Below are 21,393 nucleotides of genomic sequence, written 5' to 3'. Positions count from 1 at the left end.
AACAGTACTTTATAACATCCTGGCCATGGGGTTTCTTTTTTAACCATGCCTACAATACACCTTTCCTATCTACAGCCCATCTGTCTTCTGGTGACAGCATTGATGTTTTCACTGCACGCCTCTAGGACATGGACCGGTGGGAGGGGGGGGGGGGGGGGTGTTTCAAAATTACCTCAGTAAAACGAGTGATTGTGTGTAATGGGAGTTTCAGCAGCTTCTTTGCCAAAGGATAAAAACTGTTGCAATGGATTTCCTTCTGGCCTCAGTAAAGGGCCTTAATGGGCACTGAACCGACAGTCAACATAATTCTCCAGAGTGATCACAACTGGATTATTTTTTTAGCTACAGGTTTTGGAGTTTACACTGAGTCCATGCCACAGTGGTAGTTGTGCTGTCACGATTGTACAATGCAAACTGTCTTTATTTAGGGTGCAAAAGTATCTGGTAGAATTTCAAAGCCCCAGAATACTGCTGTCCAGTTCTGCTTGCCCTGAAACGGCTGTCTGCTCTCTCCACTAGCAGTTAGTCAAGTTAAATGTCCTCTGTGTGGTACGTGAAGTCCTTTACCAGCCGGGAGCTGTCTTTTAGTCACACACATGTCCCCTAGAACAGTCCATCGGGCACCTCCCTCAGGTTAGTACAATCCTCCAGTCCCATTGGACACAGAAACGAGACAGGCAGAGGTGCAGCCTTCTTGGCGCTCACAGCCCATCTCTGGAACTCCCTTCTTCACCCTGTCAAAGTGCTGAGTTGTCACTTGGCTTTCAGACACAGCGTGTATTCCATATTTCTTTTACCAAATGTTTGTAGTAGTTGTATTGTGGGATGAACAGTGCGTTGGCTCTCCCAGCACCATAAAGTTAATCTCGGTGAACATACGTTGATCCCCTTTGGTACGGAGAGTGCATGTCCATGAACAGTCATGTGAAGAAAACAATTGTTTTGTATTGGTTTGTTGAGGTACCAGAGCATCTGAAACAGGTTCTTTACAGAGCTGGACAATGGCATATATGGCACAGAGGTTGGTGTGACGCATGCACCTGTGGAGGGTATGGTAACAGCTGAAGGGACACTAGGTGCATGGAGTGTATTGCGTATCTGTAAGGTGGGTGGAGGAGAGGTGGGATGTGCACGAGGCTTGAGTGTAAGGATGTCCCTCCGGTGGCGACAGTGTGTTGGGTGGGGGGGGGTGTTCTCTGTCAGTCTTACACCTGATTTTTGCCTTGTTTCTCAGAGCCCTTCTGCAGTCCCTGGATGGCGGCCAGTTCGGAGATGGCTTTGAAGACTTCTGTCTGCACCTGGACTTGTATAAACGCTACACTGATGGCTTGGAGCAGGCCTCAAAAGTGTTACAGGTGAGACAACCTCATTGAACCTTTATCCCCCCTTTATTCTCCTACCTCCTTCAACCCTTTTCTTACTGTGTGCGAATAGTGGTGCCATCCAGTACCAGGCTGGGAGTGCTCAGGTGGGTGTCTGCAATAATTGTGCTAGCATCTCCGGGGTGGAGCACAGGAAGTTTTGCAAAGTATTTCATTCTTTTGGTCGTAGGGAATGTCAGCTGCTAGGAATCTTAAACTCAAACACTGGAATAAGGTGACCAAACCCAACACACCCCACCCGGTAGAAGATTTTCAATAGTCCTTGAAGCGCATGGCTTGGAGCAGCAGAGAAGAGCTGACAGGTCTCTGATTGCAGTGCTTGCTCAGCTGTCATCTCACAGATCGGTAGCGGCCCCAACATCAGTAGTCTGATTAGTAAGAGTCCCACCCACAACAGGTGCCGTTAGTACCACAGCAGTGTGGTCCGGACCAGGCTGTAGTTAAAGGTGTAGTCAAGGAGGAAGGTGTTCTCAGGCAGATGCAGTCATACGTGGGCCAGCTGATACTGAGAGGCAACCCTGACTGGGCTTTTAACAGTCAGTGGTTGTGGCTCCGACTGACTCCTCTGCAGTCAGTAGTTGCAGCCTTGAAAGGGTGAAGGAAGCTGGCCCTGCATATACTATATCAACCTGAGATATAGTGAGCACAGAGTCCAGGGGTTCCCCAAGAGGCTTGACAGAGGCAATAATACATAATACTAATGCTCTATTTGTGGTAGTGTGGTCGAGCAGTTAGGCTTATCAGAGAGTAGTGTTAAGCATTTGTTGTACACGCACAAGCAATAAGTGAAAACACACTCAGTGACTTAACTCCAGACCAATAGTTTTTTATATGAAAAATATTCTTTTGTTAATTTATTTCTAGAACCACAAGAATAATTTAGCAGGCAAGTACATTAAATTAAAGGTACTTTGCATAGTCATAGTTGAGACTTTGAATAGATTCAATATTGTTCACAGTTTTCATTTAAAATGGAAAAAAAGGCTATTTTCAAAGTGGACACTGCAATTTTCAACAGTTTCTGGGGGAGGTAATGTAGGAGGCTGGACTGGCTTGTAGTGAGTACCAAGGGGTACTTGCACCTTGCACCAGGCCCAGTTATCCCTTATTAGTGTATAGGGTGTCTAGCAGCTTAGGCTGATAGATAATGGTAGCTTAGCAGAGCAGCTTAGGCTGAACTAGGAGACGTGTGAAGCTACTACAGTACCACAAGTGTCACTTGCACAATATCATAAGAAAACACAATACACAGTTATACTAAAAATAAAGGTACTTTATTTTTATGACAATATGCCAAAAGTATCTCAGTGAATACCCTCAGTATGAGGATAGTAAATATACACAAGATATATGTACACAATACCAAAATATGCAATAATAGCAATAGAAAACAGTGCAAAAAATGTATAGTTACAATAGGATGCAATGGGGGCACATAGCGATAGGGGCAACACAAACCATATACTCTAGAAGTGGAATGCGAACCACGAATGGACCCCAAACCTATGTGACCTTGTAGAGGGTCGCTGGGACTCTAAGAAAACAGTGAGGGTTAGAAAAATAGCCCATCCCAAGACCCTGAAAGGTGGGTGCAAAGTGCACCTAAGTTCCCCAAAGAGCACAGAAGTCGTGATAGGGGAATTCTGCAGGAAAGACCAACACCAGCAATGCAACAACAATGGATTTCCAGACGAGAGTACCTGTGGAACAAGGGGACCAAGTCCAAAAGTCACGATCAAGTCGGGAATGGGCAGATGCCCAGGAAATGCCAGCTGTGGGTGCAAAGAAGCTGCCACTGGATGGTAGAAGCTGTGGATTCTGCAAGAACGACAAGGGCTAGAAACTTCCCTTTGGAGGATGGATGTCCCACGTCGTGAAGAGTCGTGCAGAGGTGTTTCAGTGCAGAAAGACCGCAAACAAGCCTTGCTAGCTGCAAAGGTCGCGGTTAGGGTTTTTGGATGCTGCTGTGGCCCAGGAGGGACAGGACGTCGCCAATTGCGTGAGGAGACAGAGAGGGCGTCCAGCAAGACAAAGAGCCCACTCAGAAGCAAGCAGCACCCGCAGAAGTGCCGGAACAGGCACTACGAAGTGGAGTGAACCGGAGCTCACCCGAAGTCACAAAAGAGGGTCCCACGACGCCGGAGGACAACTCAGGAGGTTGTGCACTGCAGGTTAGAGTGCCGGGGACCCAGGCGTGGCTGTGCACAAAGGAAATCCTGGGAGAGTGCACAGGAGCCGGAGTAGCTGCAAAACACGTGGTTCCCAGCAATGCAGTCTAGCGTGGGGAGGCAAGGACTTACCTCCACCAAACTTGGACTGAAGAGTCACTGGACTGTGGGAGTCACTTGGACAGAGTTGCTGAGTTCAAGGGACCTCGCTGGTCGTGCTGAGAGGAGACCCAGAGGACCGGTGATGCAGTTCTTTGGTGCCTGCGGTTGCAGGGGGAAGATTCCGTCGACCCACAGGAGATTTCTTCGGAGCTTCTAGTGCAGAGAGGAGGCAGACTACCCCCACAGCATGCACCACCAGGAAAACAGTTGAGAAGGCGGCCGGATGAGCGTTACAAGGTTGCAGTAGTCCTCTTTGCTACTTTGTTGCAGTTTTGCAGGCTTCCAGCGCGGTCAGCAGTCGATTCCTTGGCAGAAGGTGAAGAGAGAGATGCAGAGGAACTCTGATGAGCTCTTGCATTCGTTATCTAAGGAATTCCCCAAAGCAGAGACCCTAAATAGCCAGAAAAGGAGGTTTAGCTACTTAGGAGAGAGGATAGGCTAGCAACACCAGAAGGAGCCTATCAGAAGGAGTCTCTGACATCACCTGCTGGCACTGGCCACTCAGAGCAGTCCAGTGTGCCAGCAGCACCTCTGTTTCCAAGATGGCAGAGGTCTGGGGCACACTGGAGGAGCTCTGGGCACCTCCCAGGGGAGATGCAGGTCAGGGGAGTGGTCACTCCCCTTTCCTTTGTCCAGTTTCGCGCCAGAGCAGGGCTGGGGGATCCCTGAGCCGGTGTAGACTGGCTTATGCAGAAATGGGCACCATCTGTGCCCATGAAAGCATTTCCAGAGGCTGGGGGAGGCTACTCCTCCCCAGCCCTAACACCTTTTTCAAAAGGGAGAGAGTGTAACACCCTCTCTCTGAGGAAGTCCTTTGTTCTGCCTTCCTGGGCCAAGCCTGGCTTGACCCCAGGAGGGCAGAAACCTGTCTGAGGGGTTGGCAGCAGCTGCAGTGAAACCCCGGGAAAGGTAGTTTGGCAGTACCCGGGTCTGAGCTAGAGACTCGGGGGATCATGGAATTGTCTCCCCAATGCCAGAATGGCATTGGGGTGACAATTCCATGATCTTAGACATGTTACTTGGCCATGTTCGGAGTTACCATTGTGACGCTATACATATGTCGTGAGATATGTATAGTGCACGCGGGTAATGGTGTCCCCGCACTCACAAAGTCTGGGGAATTTGCCCTGAACAATGTGGGAGCACCTTGGCTAGTGCCAGGGTGCCCACACACTAAGTAAGTTAGCACCCAACCTTTACCAGGTAAAGGTCAGACATATAGGTGACTTATAAGTTACTTAAGTGCAGTGGTAAATGGCTGTGAAATAACGTGGACGTTATTTCACTCAGGCTGCAAGGGCAGGCCTGTGTAAGAATTGTCAGAGCTCCCTATGGGTGGCAAAAGAAATGCTGCAGCCCATAGGGATCTCCTGGAACCCCAATACCCTGGGTACCTCAGTACCATATACTAGGGAATTATAAGGGTGTTCCAGTATGCCAATGTAAATTGGTGAAATTGGTCACTAGCCTGTTAGTGACAATTGGGAAAGAAAATGAGAGAGCATAACCACTGAGGTTCTGATTAGCAGAGCCTCAGTGAGACAGTTAGTCACTACACAGGTAACACATACAGGGCACACTTATGAGCACTGGGGCCCTGGCTGGCAGGGTCCCAGTGACACATACAACTAAAACAACATATATACAGTGAAATATGGGGGTAACATGCCAGGCAAGATGGTACTTTCCTACAGGTAAGCACAGTACAGTTTCAGAGGTAAGTACCACACTTACGGGTTCAATCTCTGGGGTATAGGTAGTCCACCGTTGGGGGTTCAAGGCAACCCCAAACATCCAGCACCAGCAACACAGGGCTGCTCAAGTGCAGAGGTCAAACAGGAGCACAAATAACGTGGGCACCTATGGAGCCAGGGGGTACTCCGGTTCCAGTCCACATGCAGGAAAGTACCCGCGTTTTCGGAGGGCAGACCAGGGGGGTTTGGAGGAGTACTGGAGGGGCCCCAAGTAGGCACACAAACCACACCCTCAGAGTCACGGGGATGGCCATGTAAAAACAGGGCATCAGTTTCTCAATAAAACTATATGGAGGGACCTGGGGGTCACTTAGGCGTGAGGCCACCTGCTGGGCATTGCTGCACCAGTGCTCTGTTTCTAATGGGCCTGGGGGCCGTGGTGCAGTGCTTCTTCCAGGCGGTAGATATCTTCGTCCCGGGCAGTCGTGTTCAGGGGGTCCTCTGGATTCCCTCTGCAGGTGTCGTTGTGGGGGTGCAGGGAGGTCAGCTCAGGGTGGACACGTTGTCGGAGTCACCTAGGGGTCCTCTCTGGATAGTTGGTTTCTCTGGACACGGGCCGGGGGCGCTGGGTGCATAGTAGTGGGGACTCACGCTTATGGAGTGAGGTGAGATTCCCTTTAAAGATTGTTTCTTCATCTTCTTTTTGGGCAGGTCCGCTGCCCACGGAGTTTCTTGGTGATGCAGGCAGTCCTCTGGAGGCTTTTCAGGGGTCTCTTCTCGTTTGCAGGGTCTTCGAAGCAGGAGACAGGCGGTTAGGGCTGGGGCCAAGTCCGTTGTCGTCCCCTTTTCTTCTATGCAGGGTTTTCAGCTTAGCAGTCCTTCTTCTTGTGAGGTCGTCAGGAATCTGATGATCTGGGTTCAGGGTCGCCCCCTAAATACTAAATTTAGAGGTATGTTAGGGTCGGAGGGCAGTAGCCAATGGCTACTGTTCCTGAGGGTGGCTACACCCTCCTTGTGCCCACTCCCTCGGAGGAGGGTACATCCCTATCCGTCCTAATCCTCCAAAGCAACATGGAGGATTTCTCAAGGAAGGGGTCACTTCAGCTCTGGACACCCTAGGGGTAGAACTGGCTGAGGGGGTGACTCCTCCTTGTTTTTCTCATTATCTCCTCTGGACTTGCTGCCAAAAGTGGGGGCTTGTCCAGGGGGCGGGCATCTCCACTGGCTGGAGTGCCCTGGGGGCATTGTAACACCAGGCCTGAGCCTTTGAGGCTCACTGTTTGGTGTTACAGTTCCTGCAGGGGGGAGGTGTGAAGCATCTCCACCCAGAGCAGGCTTTGTTTCTGGCCCCAGAGAGCAGAAAGGCTGTTACCCAATGGGGTCAGAAAGTCATCTGGAAGTGGCAGGCTGGCACAGACCAGTCAGTCCTACACTAAAGGATTGGGTAAAATACAGGGGGTATCTCTAAGATACTCTCTCTGTGCATTTGTAACAACTCCAACACTGGCATCAGTGTGGGTTTATTATTCTGAGAAGTTTGATACCAAACGTCCCAGTATTCAGTGTAGCCATTATAGAGCTGTGGAGTTCGTTTTGACAAACTCCCAGACCATATACTTTAATATGGCCACAACTGTACTTACAATGTCTAAGAATGGACACTGTGGGGGCATATTGCTCATGCAGCTATGCCCTCACCTGTAGCCTTAGGGCTGTCAGGCCTGCTAGAGAGGTGACTTTCCTATGCCACAGGGAGTATTTTGTGGGCATGGCACCCTGAGGGGGATGCCATGTCGATTTTGCCTTTTTCTCCCCACCAACACACACAATCTGCAATGGCAGTGTGCATTTGTTAGTTGAGGGGTCTCTTAGGGTGGCACAACACATGCTGCAGTCGTGGGGACCTTCCCTGGTCACTGCCCTTGGTACCACTGGTACCTTTTACAAGGTGTAGGAAGTTGGCTCGGTATGTACTATTTCAAAGTAAGAAATAGCATGCACAGAGTCCAAGGGTTCCCCTTAGAGGTAAGATAGTGGCAAAAAGGGATCATTCTAATGCTCTATTTTGTGGTAGTGTGGTCGAGCAGTAGGCTTATCAGAGGGTAGTGTTAAGCATTTGTTGTACACACACATGCAATAAATGGGGGACACACAATCAAAGACAATTCCAGGCCAATAGGTTTTTATATAGAAAAATATCTTTTCTTAGTTTATTTTAAGAACCACAGGTTCAAGATTTACAAGTAATACTTTAACTTAAAGGTATTTCACTTAGGAACTTTAGGAACTTTGAATTAGCAAAATAGCATATACAGTTTTCACACAAATGGCAATAAGCTATTTTAAAACTAGACACACTGCAATTTTCAACAGTTCCTGGGGGAGGTAAGTGTTTGTTAGTTTTACAGGTAAGTAAACCACCTACAGGGTTCAAAGTTGGGTCCAAGGTAGCCCACCGTTGGGGGTTCAGGGCAACCCCAAAGTTACTACACCAGCAGCTCAGGGCCGGTCAGGTGCAGAGGTCAAAGTGGTGTCCAAAACGCATAGGCTTCAATGGAGAACTGGGTGCCCTGGTTCCAGTCTGCCAGCAAGTAGGTACCTGCGACTTCAGAGGGCAGACCAGGGGGGTTTTGTAGGGCACCGGGGGGACACAAGTCAGCACAAAAAGTGCGGCTGGGTGCAGAGTGCAAACAGGCGTCAGGTTTGCAATAGGTTTCAATGGGAGACACAGGGGTCTCTTCAGTGAAGCAGGCAGGCAAGGGGGGGGGCTTCTCGGGGTAGCCACCACCTGGGCAAGGAAGAGGGCCACCTGGGGGTCGCTTCTGCACTGGAGGTCGGATCCTTCAGGTCCTGGGGGCTGCGGGTGCAGTGTCTTCACCAGGCGTCGGGTCTTTGAAGCAGGCAGTCGCGGTCAGGGGGAGCCTCTGGATTCCCTCTGCAGGCGTGGCTGTGGGGGCTCAGGGGGGTCAACTCTGGCTACTCACGGGCTTGCAGTCGCCGGGGAGTCCTCCCTGTAGTGTTGGTTCTCCGCGGGTCGAGCCGGGGGCGTCGGGTGCAGAGTGCAAAGCCTCACGCTTCCGGCGGGAAACGTGTGTTCTTTAAAAGTTGCTTCTTTGTTGCAAAGAGGTTTCTTCTTTGAAACAGGGCCGCTGTCCTCTGGAGTTCTTGATCCTTCTAGATGCAGGGTAGTCCTCTGAGGCTTCAGAGGTCGCTGGACCCTGTGGAACGCGTCGCTGTTGCAGTTTTTCTTCCTCTTTGTGCCTCCTCCCTGAGGGGGAGGGGGGCACATCCCTAATCCTATTGGGGGAATCCTCCATCTGCAAGATGGAGGCTTTCTAATAGTCAGTCACCTCAGCTCAGGACAGCTTAGGGGCTGTCCTGACTGGCCAGTGACTCCTCCTTGTTTTTCTCATTATCTCTCCTGGACTTGCCGCCAAAAGTGGGGGCTGTGTCCAGGGGGTTGGCATCTCCACTAGCTGGAGTGCCCTGGGGCATTGTAACACGAAGCCTGAGCCTTTGAGGCTCACTGCTAGGTGTTACAGTTCCTGCAGGGGGGAGGTGTTAAGCACCTCCACCCAGAGTAGGCTTTTGTTTCTGTCCTCAGAGAGCACAAAGGCCCTCACCACATGGGGTCAGAAACTCGTCTCTCAGCAGCAGGCTTGCACAGACCAGTCAGTCCTGTACTGAACAATTGGGTAAAATACAGGGGGCATCTCTGTGTGCATTTTTATATAAATCCAACACTGGCATCAGTGTGGGTTTATTATTCCGAGAAGTGTGATACCAAACTTTCCAGTATTCAGTGTAGCCATTATTGAGCTGTGAAGTTCGTTTTTGACAGACTCCCAGACCATATACTCTTCTGGCTATCCTGTACTTACAATGTCTAAGGTTTTGCTTAGACACTGTAGGGGCATAGTGCTCATGCATGTGAGAAAGTAGCCTCTTTCTAGCCTTGTTACCCCCACTTTTGGCCTGTTTGTGAGTGTATGTCAGGGTGTTTTCACTGTCTCACTGGGATCCTGCTAGCCAGGGCCCAGTGCTCATAGAGAAAACCCTAAGTTTTCAGTATGTTTGTTATGTGTCACTGGGACCCTGCTAGTCAGGACCCCAGTGCTCATAAGTTTGTGGCCTATATGAATGTGTTCCCTGTGTGGTGCCTAACTGTCTCACTGAGGCTCTGCTAACCAGAACCTCAGTGGTTATGCTCTCTCATTTCTTTCCAAATTGTCACTAACAGGCTAGTGACCAATTTTACCAATTCACATTGGCATACTGGAACATCCTTATAATTCCCTAGTATATGGTACTAAGGTACCCAGGGTATTGGGGTCCAGGAGATCCCTATGGGCTGCAGCATTTCTTTTGCCACCCATAGGGAGCTCTGAAAATTCTTACACAGGCCTGCCACTGCAGCCTGAGTGAAATAATGCACACATTATTTCACAGCCATTTTCACTGCACTTAAGTAACTTATAAGTCACCTATATGTCTAACCTTTACCTGGTAACGGTTAGGTGCAAAGTTACTTAGTGTGTGGGCACCCTGGCACTAGCCAAGGTGCCCCCACATTGTTCAGGGCAAATTCCCCGGACTTTGTGAGTGCGGGGACACCATTACACGCGTGCACTACACATAGGTCAATACCTATGTGTAGCTTCACAATGGTAACTCCGAATATGGCCATGTAACATGTCTAAGATCATGGAATTGCCCCCTCTATGCCATCCTGGCATAGTTGGCACAATCCCATCATCCCAGTGGTCTGTAGCACAGACCCTGGTACTGCCAAACTGCCTTTCCTGGGGTTTCACTGCAGCTGCTGCTGCTGCCAACCCCTCAGACAGGTTTCTGCCCTCCTGGGGTCAAGCCAAGCTTGTCCCAGGATGGCAGAACAAAGGACTTCCTCTGAGAGAGGGTGTTACACCCTCTCCCTTTGGAAAATGGTGTGAAGGCAGGGGAGGAGCAGCCTCCCCCAGCCTCTGGAAATGCTTTCATGGGCACTTTTGGTGCCCATTTCTGCATAAGCCAGTCTACACCGGTTCAGGGACCCCTTAGCCCTGCTCTGGCGCGAAACTGGACAAAGGAAAGGGGAGTGACCACTCCCCTGACCTGCACGTCCCCTGGGAGGTGTCCAGAGCTCCTCCAGTGTGCTCCAGACCTCTGCCATCTTGGAAACAAGGTGCTGCTGGCACACTGGACTGCTCTGAGTGGCCAGTGCCACCAGGTGACGTCAGAGACTCCTTCTGATAGGCTCCTTCAGGTGTTGCTAGCCTATCCTCTCTCCTAAGTAGCCAAACCCTCTTTTCTGGCTATTTAGGGTCTCTGCTTTGGGGAAACTTTAGATAACGAATGCAAGCCATCCCTCCATAGCAGCATCCAAAAATGCTTACCGCAGGATTTGCAGCTAGCAAGGCTTGTTGGCGGTCTTTCGGCGGGAAAACACTTCTGCACGACTCTCCACGGCGAGAGGGATCCGTCCACCAAAGGGGAAGTCTCTAGCCCTTTTCGTTCCTGCAGAAACCTCAGCTTCTTCTGTCCAGTAGAAGCTTCTTTGCTCCCACAGCTGGCATTTCCTGGGCATCTGCCCATCTCCGACTTGCTTGTGACTTTTGGACTTGGTCCCCTTGTTCCACAGGTACCCTAGATTGGAAATCCATCGTTGTTGCATTGCTGGTTTGTGTCTTTCCTGCATTATTCCCCTATCACGACTTCTTTGTCCTTTGGGGAACTTCAGTGCATTTTGCACTCACTTTTCAGGGTCTTGGGGAGGGCTATTTTTCTAACCCTTACTATTTTCTAATAGTCCCAGCGACCCTCTACAAGGTCACATAGGTTTGGGGTCCATTCGTGGTTCGCATTCCACTTTTGGAGTATATGGTTTGTGTTGCCCCTATCCCTATGTGTCCCCATTGCATCCTATTGTAACTATACATTGTTTGCACTGTTTTCTAAGACTATACTGCATATTTTTGGTATTGTGTACATATAACTTGTGTATAATTGCTATCCTCATACTGAGGGTACTCACTGAGATACTTTGGCATATTGTCATAAAAATAAAGTACCTTTATTTTTAGTATATCTGTGTATTGTGTTTTCTTATGATATTGTGCAAGTGACACCAGTGGTACTGTAGTAGCTTCACACGTCTCCTAGTTCAGCCTAAGCTGCTCTGCTAAGCTACCATTATCTATCAGCCTATGCTGCTAGACACCCTATACACTAATAAGGGATAACTGGGCCTGGTGCAAGGTGTAAGTACCCCTTGGTGCTCACTACAAGCCAGTCCAGCCTCCTACAATGCACGTATGCCCTCACCTGTGGTATAGTGCACCCTGCCTTAGGGCTGTAAGGCCTGCTAGAGGGGTGACTTACCTATGCCACAGGCAGTGTGAGATTGGCATGGCACCCTGAGGGGAGTGCCATGTCGACTTAGTCATTTTCTCCCCACCAGCACACACAAGCTGGCAAGCAGTGTGTCTGTGCTGAGTGAGGGGTCCCTAGGGTGGCATAAGTCATGCTGCAGCCCTTAGAGACCTTCCCTGGCATCAGGGCCCTTGGTACCAGGGGTACCAGTTACAAGGGACTTACCTGGGTGCCAGGGTTGTGCCAATTGTGGATACAATGGTACCTTTTAGGTGAAGGAACACTGGTGCTGGGGCCTGGTTAGCTGGGTCCCAGCACACTTCTCAGTCAAGTCAGCATCAGTATCAGGCAAAAAGTGGGGGGGTAACTGCAACAGGGAGCCATTTCCTTACACAAGGGACTTATCTGTGGGCCTTGAGATGCTACTTAGCAATGTCTCACTCTAGTAACACAGAGTTCGTCACTGAAGTGTGGTACCATTTGGTAGGAGTGAGTTGTGGTGTCATGTGAAGTTTCGTAAGTTTTCTTCTTATTTTCTAGGAAGTGTGTAGGCCTGTTTTGTGCATTTATCTTTGTGTTTTGCTCTTTGCATTTAAACAGATTACTAGTTTAGCGTTTGCAGGTAAAGTGCTGTGCGTCTTTCTGACCACATGTTATATTTGATGGTGTGTGACGTCATTTGCATTGTTTTCCATGATACCTCGGAGCCTTGCACCTTCTCTTCACCTATTTCAGATTTGTAAGAACATTCATCTGTGAAGTAATTAAGTGTGGCGGCAGGACTCTTATGTCACTTAGGTGTTCTGTGCTGTGTCCTCATCTTGTTTCCTTGTTTGTCTTTGAGAAGGTTCAGGTGAAGAAGAATAAATCGTTTGCTCGCTTCAAGAGGCTGCAGGAGGGCCGTCCTGACTTCCAGGGCCTGAAGCTGGAGGAGCTGCTCCCGCTGCCGCTGCAGAGAGTTCTCCAGTGAGTATTGACTGATCATCGATGGAGTACTGGGAGCTGGTGGAGAGTATTGTTGGTTGGGTTTAAGAGCATCTGTGTGAAGGCTCTGATCTCATCCTGGAGGGTGGAAGGTCCCACCTCTTCCTTTGTGGAGGAGAAATCCTGCTTTTGTTCTTGTCTAATCTGGAATATTACAGACAATGACCAGTCAGAGGTTGACCACTGGAGCCTTTCAGCAATCAGAAGCGGGCCGGGAGCCCATCCTTATAGCTGAAGGAGTGTTGCAGATGTGGTCCAGTCAGGTAGTGGCAGGTACAGCATTGTGGCAGTCTACTTGTCTGCAGGTTTGGTGTTCTCAAATCCTGCGTCCTCTTCCAGCCGGAGGAGCTCAGTGCACAGAGGATCCTCCGTGAGCAGTGAAGGATGTCAGAATGTCTTTCTCTCCTACACCATTCACACTCAATGTGAGCAAGAGAAGCGAAGCAGAATTACAACTGCTGTTTAAACTTTCTTGTGAACTAATTTTCCTCGAATTTAAGTGTCCTTACTGATATGAGGCCCTTATGACATCGTTTACTTGTGCACCTGCTCAAGTTCATTATAGATTTCTCTGCGTGGTGCTACGCATACCGAACTATAGCAACATTTGTTCTTTAAAGCCACTTCCTTTAAACTGCTTAGCTTTTGCACCTACTTATTAACTACATTGTGTCTTGTTCACTCTAACGTTAAAGAATTCGCATTTAGACGTCTGTACCTGTACAGTGGTTCCAAATAAGAGGGAATAGAAAAAGGATTTATGGGGAAATGTATTTATAAATATCCATCCGCTGTATGTTAGGGGTAGAGCCGCACACCCGGAGCTCCGAGACCCGAGAAGGCTCTGCCTGTGGCCTCCTTTCCCCATGTGGTGAACTCCTCTGTGGTTCTCACGGTTCTCTTACATGTGTGTAGAAGGGAGTTTCACCTGTGTCCAGTGTGAAGGTGATGAGCAGAAGGTTTCCATTCACCCCTTTACAAATGCTCTTTATTTCAGCTACAAGCACTTGCTCCGGGACCTGACTGAGAACACCAGCCCGGACACCCTGGAGTTCCAGCAGCTTACCAGTAAGAGGCGCTGATTGGAGTGCTGAGGGCTCAGACATGGCGACATCTGTGCTGTTAGGGGCGCGGAGACCCTTGGGATGCGGGGGTGTAGCATCTGTGGGGTGCAGAAGGTCAGGAAGTTGAAGGGTGTCTGTCTAGTGAAGACAGACCAGGGATTGGCTAGTGTGATGATGTAGTGTTACGGGTGGAGGGGAGTTATGTTGTGCTGCGGAATATCAAAAACCGAGGAATGCGTGGTGTGTGGACAGCTCTGTCCAGATGTTTATGAAGTTAAGACATGTGAGCACCTGAGAGCACCAGTAGGTGATGAATGACAAATGTGGGAGCTGGGAAGATGGTCTTGTCAGATCTCTTGTACAAGATAATGTCAGCCGAACAGCCTTCCTTCTACCATCGTTCTTGAGTTTTGCTGTTTTTTTAATATACATATAATTTGTTTATGGTTGAAACACTAACGTTTCATAGAACTTTAAAATTCATTTTCCAAATGACATTCAAACTTCAGTGTGCTTCAAAGCATCAATAACTACGTGGAAATCTTTACAGTGCATTTAAAAAACCTACGTATTGTTTTTAAAAATTCACAAGTTGGTCATCGCTGATCTCCTGAATTCATCACCTTCAATATTTTACATTCATACAACATATCATCAATTTTCAGCAAGTATTGTACCAAACTGATGCGGCGCCTCATTACCATGCGTGATATCCAAGACTGCATCTAAAACCGACGTCTCCGTTCGGCATGTGTTTTAATGATACTTGATAGGGATTTTGTCATATTAACATGTATTCATTCATAACAAATGACCGTAGACATTTTAAACAAAACAGCTAAGGGTTTAGATAAGGGCCTTTGTCTCATTGTGTTTAAATCCTTATTCTAGCCAGTATTCCATTCGGGACAAGTGCCTGGTGCCAAAACATTTACTTTAAGTGGCAACTAAAGTCTGAATCTTGAACAGTACCTGCTCAGTTGTCCGCTCATAAGCCGATGGGACCAAGGGGTAGGTAGGAGCTAGGAGGCCTCAACAGTGGGGGTTGAGGTTGTTTGCTACCTGGGCCGGTCCCACCGTGCTCTGCAACCCCTTCCACATGTGATCCCCAGGACAGCGAAGGCGAGCCGTCCGCTCCACCTCACGGAGGTAGTGTGTGTTGGTGGAACTCGGCCCTCAGCAGTTCAGCAAAAAACGTGATAATACTAATGTCCATCCAAGTGGCTGTATGTTCCAGGAAGAAAGTACTTTCATCACACAGTGGTAGTAAATTTTGCACAAATTCAAAGACCTTCAATGTGTTGTCTCAGTGTGATTCCTCTTAAGGTGCTACATCTGCCCGTCCCCCTCTCCTGTCCTCTCCCAGGTGGTCCCTTTAGCTCCGGATCTCACCTTTCTCTGAAGTCAGGGAGTAGCGTGAATCAAGTTTAGGTGTACGTTGAAATGTGTGGGATGGTTACAAGTGGGGAGATGAAAATTGGACCTAGTAGGTGTGGACAGAGACCTGTTACCCTTAACAAGTGTGTGAATACCAGGAAATGTCCCACACTCCTCCCATGTACCCTAGTAACTAGACATGAGTGACCCACAAAGAGAACCTGACCTGCGCAAGGGCACCCTTGTCCTTTTGCCTGCCAGATATATGTTGCAGGACTTTGTTTTTTCTTGACATAATTTAGTTTGGTTTGATTGATACGACTCCGGGGTATAATCCCAGAGCCCTGGCAAAGGCCCTGGACCCTATGGCCTCTCTGGAGGATTGAAACATGTCGACACATATAGGGTGTAGGACCACTATCATCATAGACACTTCACTAATATTATTTTATTCATACCAGAAACCCCGCTAATAAATTAATACCTTGGTGTTTCTGACAGTCTACCATCCTGAGTGCTCCCTGGAAGATGGCCAAGCCCATCCTGGTTTCTAGGGACCAAGAGGAGACCTGATGATGAAGTATGACACAAGTAAGAACGTATGTGGCTCTACCTATTAACTCTGCGGTTCTGTCCACACTACATGGATTTAGCTTCACTTCATTTGTACTGTCCATCCTGCAGCGATTACAGGACCAGCGTCTAAGTATATAGAATTATTTTTGTGGAGGTTACTGTAGAAGGGAAGACTCATCACATCCCCTCCGGAACTCTGGATCGTTATTAGGGGCTTTTCGGTCTGTGTATGCATGGAGTGTGCCGACCCAGCCTCAGTAGGGACGCTCTCGTACAGGGTTAGTGCAGGCGCTGGCCACCTATGACAGCCTCTTTATAATGCTGGGCTGCAGCCCCAGCTGGGCTGTAAGCAGATGCAGCCCAGTGTCTGGATGAAGGTGGTCGGAGAGGTTGCTGTCCTGACTGTACTGATGGTAGGTGCAGCCCCACAACAATGAGGATCCTATCAGAAATGGGGATGAGACCAGGGTCCTCCAGAGTTGTTTCTTGTGCAGTCTGCTGTCACTCAGTGTCTCGCAGCCCTAGGGGATTGCTGACCCTCTCTCCTGCCAGGCAGTCTCCTTCCCTCTTTCAGATGCAAGCAGGCAGATTTCCTGCAGCTTCAGGGCAGATCCGCACGGCCTCTAGTCGAAAGATCAGACTCTGGGTCATGCCCCCTTTCCTTGAGACACTGGCTGAAAGGAAGACCTGAACCGTCATTGCACAGCAATCATTTGAGTACTCTGCGGAACAGTCCCGCCCATGGTCTTAGAGAACGTGCAACTGGAACAAAGTAAGGTGATTTGGGTCCCGCTTTTATACACAACTTCTAGATTTCGACGTGAATCAAACCATAGTACCAGTTTCGGGTGCTGGTTCTTTCAAATGCCCTCCCGGCTACTTTCCTTGATGTAGAAGAGGGAAGAGTGATGCTTCTGACTGCAGGTAGCACTGAGGCTGTCTCCAAATCAATCTGGTTAGGAAGATGATGCAGGTGTGGACTGAGGGTGCCATTCCAGGTGAACCAGCAAGTATGTTCAGTTCTTGCACTGCTCAGGGAGGTAGGGGCACCAGTGGTCCTGTTCTCCTTGCTCTGGGGCACCCTGGCGCAGAGTTGTCTTGGACAGTTTGGGTCTCTGTCACTTTTTGTGGTTGCCGCAGAGGGGGCCTGCAGTAAGAGGCTGCAGGCGTGTACTATGGGTTCAGTCTGAGCAAACCAACAACTGGGTTCAGGTTTCACAAGCCTCATGGATCTAGGGACACCTGTGGTCCTCTTCTCGTCGGTCTGGGACGTTGGGTCTCTGTCACCAGAGGTGGTCGCAGTAGACGGAGGTCTGCTGAAACAGGCTGCAGATGCCATCAGGAAGTTCAGTGGGTGAACTCAAGGTGGGCTCCTTTTCTGGAGGACCTAGGAAGCACACTGACATTGTTGGCCCACTTGTGCTCGGACAAGTTTACTCAGGTGCTGTCCGCTGTCGGGTTTTTGGTGGTCTTGGGTCCTCTCAGTTCTTCTTTGGTGCCTTCAGATGCAGGGGAGCAGTTCCTCTTCTCCAAAGGAGATTTTTCTGGCGATTAGCGAAGCACTGGCAGGTCTCCCGGTTTCTTGGAGTCTGCACAGTGGTAGGGCAGGTCAGTTGCTCCACGAGGGTCAGGTGCAGAAGTCAGGCTGGCAGTGTTGGTGCCAAGTAAGACATGCTCCTCGGTTCTCAGGTCAGCAGTCTTCTCTGTCCACTTCTTTTGTATTCAATGAACAATGTCCTGGTATCAGGCGGTCCCCAAAATACTCAAGGGGTGTTAAGGGGAGTGAGGGGTAGTAGCCAATAGGCTTGGGTCATTGCGCACCCCTAGATGCCCACTTCCTTTGGGGAGAGGGCATCACCCTGTCCCAGAATTCCTAATTCCACTACACACAAGATGGTGGAAATCCTAATTTCAAGTTCATATTAGGCTGCTCACCCTAGAGGTGTGTCCAGCCTGGAAGTGCAACACGCGTCCTACGTAGCTAATGTTCCATCACTGCAAGTGACAAATGGGCGGGGCTTGGCATCTCTCATGAGTGATTTGCATACCAAAGGCGGTGAACTTCTTTGAAGCCCCCTGCCTTGGAAAGTAGAGTTGCAGGTCAACCTGTCGGGAGGGGTGTGTAACACCCCTGCCAGAGCAGGTTTTGATCCTGATCTCCCGAGATCAAAGGCTCTCACCCTTAGGGATCAAAAACAAGTCTGTTGGTGGCAGACTGGTGGAAACCAGCCAGTTGCCCACCAGCAGTTGGTAAGTTTTCAGGGGGAACATCTAAGGTGCCCTCTGGATGCAAGTATTAATAAATCCATCACTGGCATCAGTGAGGGTTATTAATACAAGATTTTTGATACCAAACATCCCAAGTTTTAGTGAAGCCATCATGTAGCTGGGGAATGTGTATCGACCAGTGTCCAGCACATGCATTTAAAATGGCTTTCCTGTTCACTCACTGTGTCTAAGAATCGACAGGGGCATATCTTATCTTGCAGATATGCCCTTACCTGTAATAATGCACCCTGCCTTAGGGCTGTAAGGCCTGCTGTAGGGGTGATTTCCAAATATTGCAGGCAGTGTTAGGGGACAGGGCACTCAAGTGTCTGCCATGTCGTGCTTTCACTTTATAGAGCAACTTGTCACGCAGCCTGCAGTGGCAGTCTGCGTGAGGGTGGTGCTGGGTCCCTTAGAGTGGGTCCCTTAGAGGCCCCACTCTATGGGACCCACTTTAACTTTCTCTTAGAGAAAGTTGCATTAAAAACCATGCGAAATGGGGGCGGTGGGGGCAGGGCGACTTCTGCAACCAGAACCCAATTTCCTACAATCCGTAAACCGAATATTCAGTCATTCACCTTATCCTGCGAAGCCTGGTCTCCTTCACGTGTCATTGGGCTCAAACATCTGAACTATTGACGTCTGTCAGCTGCACATAAAATATGAAGAGTGCGTTCCCTCACTGCTGGGCCCATCTGCAGGAATTTACACAATTAATTCCTAAATTGATTACCTTTCATCATACCTTCCTCAGGTCAAAACTTGTCTGGAGTTTTAGGCCATTCTTAGTCTGTAATGAATAAACTGCATTCTAGAGCGAACTACTGATTGAGTCACAGCATGTTTACGGTGTATTTGGAGCCCCTGTTATCCACCTCTAGGCCTGTGGGTTAAAGCTGCTGCTGGGTGAGTGAGTCCAGGGCTTCGATGACCGGTGGGGGGGGGGGGGGGGGGGGTGTTTTGAGGGTCTGGGTTTCCCCCCACAAGGTGCGGTTCTCGGATATGCCACTGGTCATTCTTTATGCCACAACTCTGCCTTCTCTCCTAGGGGCAGTCAGGGCGGTGTCGGAGGTCGCTCAGTACATCCACGACAACGCACGCAGCCATGAGAACTACCTGCAGGTGGTGAGGGTTCAAAAGCTGCTGAAGGGGCGCAAGACGAAGGTGCTGGTGCCAGGTGAGTCTGGGTACCGAAGCGACAGCGAGGAGGAGTCCTGGAGGGAGGGGAGTCGCGGCTAGAGCTCTGATAAAAGCATTGTCGGCAGCGGTCTAACAGCGCCATCCTTAGCACTAGGAGGGCACCAGACTGCAACCTGTAGTCTCACAATGATCTCGGTGCTAGGGAAGGAGAAAGCAGAAACAGCGAATTCTCGTTTGGCCAGGAGTCTTTGAACTCTTCCTCTGACCTGGAGGGGGCTATGGGTTGGAGTCGGCTCGGGCGTGGGGCCCATGAATATCCCAAAGTCTGGGGGTGTCAAGTAGTGATGGTGCCAGCTGATGACAGTGCTGAGAGATTTTAGAGTCCATTGGGGCTTTAGGGGTGAAATTATTTCTCGACCATCCTTGCCTGCTTCTCCAGGGAGGACAAGGTGCACAAGAACTTTTCTTTACAATGAAAACTGACTTTATGGGGAAATAAAACAGTTGGAGAACCCCTAAAAGTCCAAATAAGCACTGAGCCCCGATGAATGCCCGGGGCCCATGAGAGGGTAATTACATGAGCACAAACCGAGGACCCTGATTGTCCCACAACTTGTGTGCAACCTGGCTTCACTGATGCCACCTGGAAGCACCAGTGAAACCTAATGGACTTCTTGGACGCATTGTTAGTCTTTAGCTAGCGTCCCAGGTTACCTTGTCTGATTACGAAGATTACAAAAAACCCAGCGTAACAAAGGCCTCCGATATCCAACTTGGGAACACTAGAGAGAAGCCAAGACAAACCAATGAACAGGCTTGCTTTCCTTGAACCAAGACCTCTTGCATCTCCACAACCTTTGGGCTGCAGGAAACGAAAGCTAATCTGACCAGACGGTTTTATGAGTTGCATCTAAACCTCCTTGTCCTGGTCCAGTGGCTGCTGGAGATGCCCAACAGAAAACAGAAAGGTGGAGACCTCTTGAGATTTAGCTAACTTACAGGAGCAGATGTAGCTTTCCTCCAAACAGCCCTTGTTTATTTTTTTTATTAGAATTTATAAAGCGCACACGGGGTTTTCCGGCACTAGGAAACATCAAGGGTACAAACAAAATCCTCTACCTTAGAACATCCAGGTCTTCAACTGTTTCCGAAAGGAAAGCAGAGAGGTAAACCTTCTCAAGGACAGCGGAAGGCTGTTCCATAGCCCATGGCCGAGGAAGGCCAAGGATTGGCCTCCCATTTGACTCTTGGAACGGTGCATAAGGGGAGATCACTGTAGAAAGTGAGCAGATAGGGTCTCCCCATTTCGTGTAGGGAGCGGGGCAGCTCCTGGTCTAGTTCTGTGCACAAAGCACAGGGCTTTGAATTTGATCCTTTTCTCCACCTTAAGCCAGGGCAGCGCCCTCAAAAGTAAGGATGCTGACACACTTTTTGGGAGTTTGAGGAGCATCCTGGCTGCCGAGGTTTGGACTACTTGCTGCCTTCTTATGAGGCTTTGTCTGCTCCCAAGTAGAGGGCATTAGTCCAGTCCCGATAGAATAAGTGCCTGAATGACTGTCCTTTGGTCTGGGAAAGGAAGAATCTAAAGGATTTTCCGAAACCATTTCAGTACGGGAAAGCAGGTGGCAGCCATCTTCACAACCTGAGGCTTCATGGGCAGCTCCTCGTCCAGCAGGAAGCCCGGGTTCTGTTTTTTGGGGCATTGACCCACAGAATACAGGAGGATAGGGGAAACTTGTTCCAGTCCCCCAGAAGATACCATACTGCAAAGTAGACACCCCCAATCGTGGAGGCTGCACAGATTTTAAAGGAGCGACCGGCAACCTCTCCTGCTTGGGATGTAGATTAAAGGCATCAAATTAGTTGCCAGCTGTCTGTCTCCATACATGATATGGGGACGTCGTAGCTGCTCTAGCCTGTGGGTGGGGGTACAGTTTGAGATCCCTCCTGCCTATTCAACAGAGGTTTCAACAAAAACAGAGCACCTCCTTACGTAAAAATCTAAGGTAGGTCAGAAAACTGGGCAGGGCTGCTTTCCCAAGCTAGGGTTCTGTCCATATAGCGAGGGCCTACAAATGTTTTACAAAGGGGAGACATTAGTGGTTGTCCAGAGGATTGCTGCCAACTGTGTGTGGGCAGAGGACAACCAACGGATGGTGCTGGCTGAGTTCAACTGTATGGACTTGGTCGAGTATACATTTCAAGGGTG

At 49.4% G+C, this 21,393-nt stretch overlaps 1 protein-coding gene across 3 annotated transcripts in view; it reads left to right on the top strand.

Annotated features, from left to right (window-relative positions):
- ARHGEF39 (Rho guanine nucleotide exchange factor 39) overlaps nt 1-21,393 on the top strand; it is a 75,629-nt gene that overhangs the window by 17,070 nt on the left and 37,166 nt on the right. For all 3 annotated transcript variants that reach the window (XM_069205766.1, XM_069205767.1, XM_069205768.1), the window contains 4 exons: nt 1,235-1,355; nt 12,623-12,741; nt 13,757-13,827; nt 19,093-19,221. In XM_069205766.1, the coding sequence (XP_069061867.1) occupies nt 1,235-1,355; nt 12,623-12,741; nt 13,757-13,827; nt 19,093-19,221 (440 nt within the window). The remainder of the gene's footprint in view (nt 1-1,234; nt 1,356-12,622; nt 12,742-13,756; nt 13,828-19,092; nt 19,222-21,393) is intronic.

The sequence above is a fragment of the Pleurodeles waltl genome, chromosome 1_2, assembly GCF_031143425.1.
Source record: "Pleurodeles waltl isolate 20211129_DDA chromosome 1_2, aPleWal1.hap1.20221129, whole genome shotgun sequence".
Classification (NCBI taxonomy): Eukaryota; Metazoa; Chordata; class Amphibia; order Caudata; family Salamandridae; genus Pleurodeles; species Pleurodeles waltl.
This window is presented reverse-complemented; position numbering and strand designations above follow the sequence as displayed.